Source organism: Bos javanicus, chromosome 11 (genome assembly GCF_032452875.1).
Source record: "Bos javanicus breed banteng chromosome 11, ARS-OSU_banteng_1.0, whole genome shotgun sequence".
Taxonomy (NCBI): Eukaryota; Metazoa; Chordata; class Mammalia; order Artiodactyla; family Bovidae; genus Bos; species Bos javanicus.
In genome coordinates, this window is record NC_083878.1 from 36,084,637 (window position 1) to 36,089,385 (window position 4,749).

The following is a 4,749-nucleotide window of genomic DNA, read 5'->3' on the forward strand; positions in this document are numbered from 1 at the left end:
GAAAGGCCACTGCATGTGTCTGCCTTCCCCGACTCTGACTCTCCAGTGTCAGGGCAGACTGTTATTAGGCGGACCACAGAGGACATTCTCCAGCCTCTGGGTGGTCCACTGTGGTGGTCGTCTGTGGGGTGTGTGAGCTGAAAGTAATCAGGACTAAAGTGGCCACAGAAATAGAGGGTGATGCCACCTCACATGAAGAATGAGCCAGTACATCTCCCAGTTTTTTTTTTTTTTAAACAACAGAAATTTATTTTCTTATAGTTCTGCAGGCTAGAAGTTCAAGATCGGGGCACCAGCATGGTCAGTTTCTGGTAAAGGTTCTCTTCCTCGTTTGTAAAAGGCCCCCTTCTCACTGAATCTTCACATGGCCGGAAGAGAAAGGGTGAGTAAAATCTTTGGTGTTTCTTCTTATGAGGACACTAATCCCATCATGAGGACACCCACTCTCATGATCTATTAACCCTGATTACCTTCCAAAGGCCCCATCTGCAAATACCATTAGGAGACTTGGGAGACTTCAACATATAAATTTTGAGAGGGGAAGACACAAAAATACACTAAAAGAAAAAATGACACTGGGTCCAAATCACTAAGTCAATAAAACAGAAATAAACAAATCAACTTGTTTTCAAGTAATTCCAGCAGAAAGCTTCCCTTTTTATTCCTTTTATATAGCAATCTAAATCAACAAGAAAAGAACTTCCTAAAAAAATTATGAACACTAATTTAATTAAACAGTAACTTTTAAAAACCAAAGACAAACAATATGACACACACTGTTTTGGTAAAAAACTGAGAAACAGAATATTAACCAAGAATATTAAACAAAAACAACTTTTAGTCCCCCATCCCCTGTTCCTATATCAACTAAAGATTCTTAACTTAAAGCACTTGGATATTCTTGGAAAGTAATATTAAAATGCACAATAACATTTCTGCATTACATTTTCATAGTATTAGAAGAATAGTAAATGCATATTCCTTTATTCAAAATATGGAAATCTGAAATATTAAAACAAATTTGACAAAATTATAATTGGTTTGTGCTGGGTTTTACCTAGTTTTAACACTAATAGTGATTTTTATTACATACCACATATATTTGAGGGCATAAGAAATATATTTTTCTTGATTGTACAAAATGCTTCACAGCAAAAAGCTTAAATACAACTCTCTAGGAACACTTCCATGTTCTTATCAATGACCATAAAGTGAAGAGAGGATATTTCAAGTTTCTGAGTGTCAGTGTAGGGGAAAGTGGGATGGAAGGTGACTGAGATCCACAGTTAGGTGACTGGCAAGGTCATCTAATTAGGAGGCTGCAGAGTTGTGGATGGAACCCAGGATTTTCTTATCTAAAAATGCTGCAGATTCGTGTACTCAAGAAGAAGGGGCTGCTGCTGCTGCTGCTAAGTTGCTTCAGTCGTGTCCAACTCTGTGCAACCCCATTGACGGAAGCCCACCAGGCTCCCCCGTCCCCGGGATTCTCCAGGCAAGAACACTGGAGTGGGTTGCCATTTCCTTCTCCAATGCATGAAAGTGAAAAGTGAAAGGGAAGTCGCTCAGTCGTGTCCGACTCTTAGGACCACATGGACTGCAGCCCACCAGGCTCCTCTGTCCATGGGATTTTCCAGGCAAGAGTACTGGAGTGGGGTGCCATTGCCTTCTCCAGAAGAAGGGGCTAGGGAATCTAATTACGGCTGTCGAAACTTTCAAAACTGAATTAGGTGTGTGTACGGTCCATTGGTGTCGAGCTTTAACACCTGCCTATTGCCGTAAGTACCGTGTTTCGCGACAACCCCAGCTTCAGCACACTTGCTATTAGCAGCTAATTCTTTTTTACAGAGATTCACAAATTGGGAATAAAGTTCTAATCCCTCTTCTTTTCCAGAGTTACAGTGATACTGCATGCTTCTTCCTTTTACTCTACCCCCAAGGGTGGCTTGAGGGATGATAAGAATGTTGCCAGGTAGATCCAATATAGAGACGTGCTTGCCATTTTCTGTTTCACTTAATTTCACATTTAACAGTGTATTAACCATTTTGGGAAGAAGTTCTTTATCAGCTCCCTTGAAAAAGCACACGTAGATCACTAATCCTCTTTGAACCTCCACCCATTCGGCCTCGACGTCCCCCTCGGCCGGGCGTACTTGCAGCCGGGCGTGCAGGCACTGCTGCAGGAGAGCCCGGGCCTGAGGCGTTCTGCCACTGTCAGCCATAGCTCAAGCTGCGTGGATATCCCACAGGTTCCGGCCTCGCGCCACACAGGCCAGCCCTCTACGCTCAGGGAGGGTCTCTCTCCCAGTTTTTCTACCTACACCTGTCAAGCAAAATAACTGTTTATATTTGGTTTATTTATTCACTTATCACATATTCAATACCTGCTTACTGAAGACTTACAGATTAGATCCCTGCCCTCACAGAACTTACAGTCCTTATCATTTCCACTTCCACCTTCAGAGTAACTATATCTCCTCCATGTGACAAGGGGAAATGTCATCTTCATTTCTGAGATGCAAAAAGAATTATAAGCTCAGTGGATATGAAATCTTGGACTTGCAAGAAATACACATGTCTTTCATTTGTTTTAATCAATTTCATTCTGACTCCCAATCTCCACCTTGCCAGGCCAGGGGGAAATTCACTAAGACATTATTGGCAATGTGTGATCCTCAAAAATAAACAGAGGCGGGAACTGACATTTAGCTTATCTTGGCTATCCTGTCATCCTCACTGAGCAAGCCCGCTGTGGTCCCTGGAGATATGGTGGCCCTCTGCTTCTATTAGACTCCTGGTGCCTCGAGTCCCACCTCACAGGCTGCATTTGTGGCATCCCCTCTGAGCCACTGCAACTTTCCCGGGTGCCACCATGAAGCCAAGCATGGGTTTGTAATAAAGGTAAAGCGTCTCAGGTTCTGGAAACCTCTCCCCCCTCTCTCCCTTCCCTGTTGAGAACACAAGGTATAATCTGGTTCTTTGGTTTAGCTATTCCAAAAGAAGAAAGAGACACTGACTTCCAGCAGCTTCTATTTTCACACAGCCAAAATTTTCTGAATCTTTGATTCCCAGACTCACTAAAGGCCTAGAAACCTGCTTAAAAGGAAGAAGAAAAATAGAAAACAAATACTAGTTAGAAGCCAAAATGATTATCTTGCCCAGAGATGAAGTAACTGAAATGCTGAAAGAGGCAACACCCATCATCTAGAGCTCTGCCTCCAATCCCCATATGGTTATACACCCCCAAACGTGGTGGCAAATTCTGGGAGGCACCTGCTGCTCATGGCTGCCTCTCACTCATCAGAAGATCCTAAGATCTGCAATAACTTGAGACTGGTACACTTGCTTTCACTTACATAGATTAGCCACAGAAAGAGGGTAACACAGGCATCCAGCAATCATCCTTAACACAGTTAGTTCCCTGCCCCTCATATAACTTCACTCCCACTCCCATCAGGCCAGAGAGCACTATGAGCTGACTCCTACCTCCATTTCAGTTCTTCTCTTACCTTCCCTTCCAGCATCTATTCTGTCCTCTTTTTCTTCCCATCTCCTGCCCTCTCAGTTGTTTCTAGGGAAACTAACTGAGGTGCTTACTGAAAGAGCATTCTCCTTCTCCTGAACACCCCTGCTGCAGGTCTCCCGTGACCTCAGTCCCCTGTAGCCAGAATACATAAAAGAGGATGAGCATGGCAGAAGAGGAGACAAGTGGTGGGGTCCATGTCAATTCTTCAGGCTGGAGGGGAGTTGTAACAGTCTGAGGGGGTTGAAAACCCATTTTAAAGAGTCAGTTAATTGACCAATGGATCTATTCAGTGACTTTATTAAAATTTATGTGCCTATCACTGTGGGGTCACCTTCAAAAGAGAAAAAACACATAACATATCTTATTGTGTTCAAAGAGGCTCCATTTAATATGGGAGGAAGGGCATACACACAGATATCTGGATGTCAGTGATGATAACAATAATAGCCAATATAAATTAAACACTTATAAAGTGCTGAGTGCTGAGCTAAATATTGCTATACTAAAGCAATATTTTATTTACTTGTCACAACATCCTTTTACGGTAGATATTAACATTAGCCCCCATTTGCAGACGAGAAAGCTGAGGCACAAGGATTTTTTTAACTTGACGAAAGGCCTTTAATAATGAATTGTAATCCAACAACAATTGTTTGTAACAGTTCATTGCATCTTTGTTTCTAATAATGAAAAGGCAGAAATTATGTAATTATTTAACAATAAAGAAATGTTAAATTATAAGAGAACCATAAGGCTAAAATTTTGTGCAGCCATTAAATTCATTTATTGAAGGAAATAAGATCACACAGGAAAATACTTATGATAAATGTTAATTTAAAAAAGAACAGGAAGGACCTCCCTGGTGGTCCAGTGGCTAAAACTCCATGCTCCCAACACAGGGGGCCCAGGTTCAATTCCTGGTCAGGGAACTGGATACCGCATGCTGCAACTAAGAGTTCACATGCTGGAATTAAAAGATCCTGCATTCTGCCACTAAGACCTGATGCAGCCAAATAAATAAAACAATTTTTAAAAATAACAGGATACAAAAATGTATATGCCTTATAATACCAATTATATGTGTTGAGGGAAATGGAGGAGAGGGGAGGGAGGAAAAGAGAAGGAAGGGATCAGAAGGAAATACATCAAAATGTCAATAGGGTGTCAGAACTTCAATTTGCACACTCCAAACATATGCAGTTTATTGCATCTCAATTCTACCTCAA

At 41.8% G+C, this 4,749-nt stretch overlaps 1 protein-coding gene across 1 annotated transcript; it reads right to left on the reverse strand.

Annotated features, from left to right (window-relative positions):
• Positions 1 to 712: 712 nt before the first annotated feature.
• LOC133257005 (D-aminoacyl-tRNA deacylase 2-like) lies at positions 713 to 2,297 on the reverse strand. Its single transcript, XM_061432345.1, has one exon. The coding sequence runs from the start codon at positions 2,217 to 2,219 to the stop codon at positions 1,713 to 1,715; it is 507 nt and encodes a 168-aa protein (XP_061288329.1). The 5' UTR covers positions 2,220 to 2,297; the 3' UTR covers positions 713 to 1,712.
• Between the last annotated feature and the right edge of the window lie 2,452 nt (positions 2,298 to 4,749).

Coding starts and splice junctions, on each gene's coding strand:
- LOC133257005 (XM_061432345.1), bottom strand. CDS start 2,219: ATGGCTGACAGTGGCAGAACGCCTCAGGCCCGGGCTCTCCTGCAGCAG.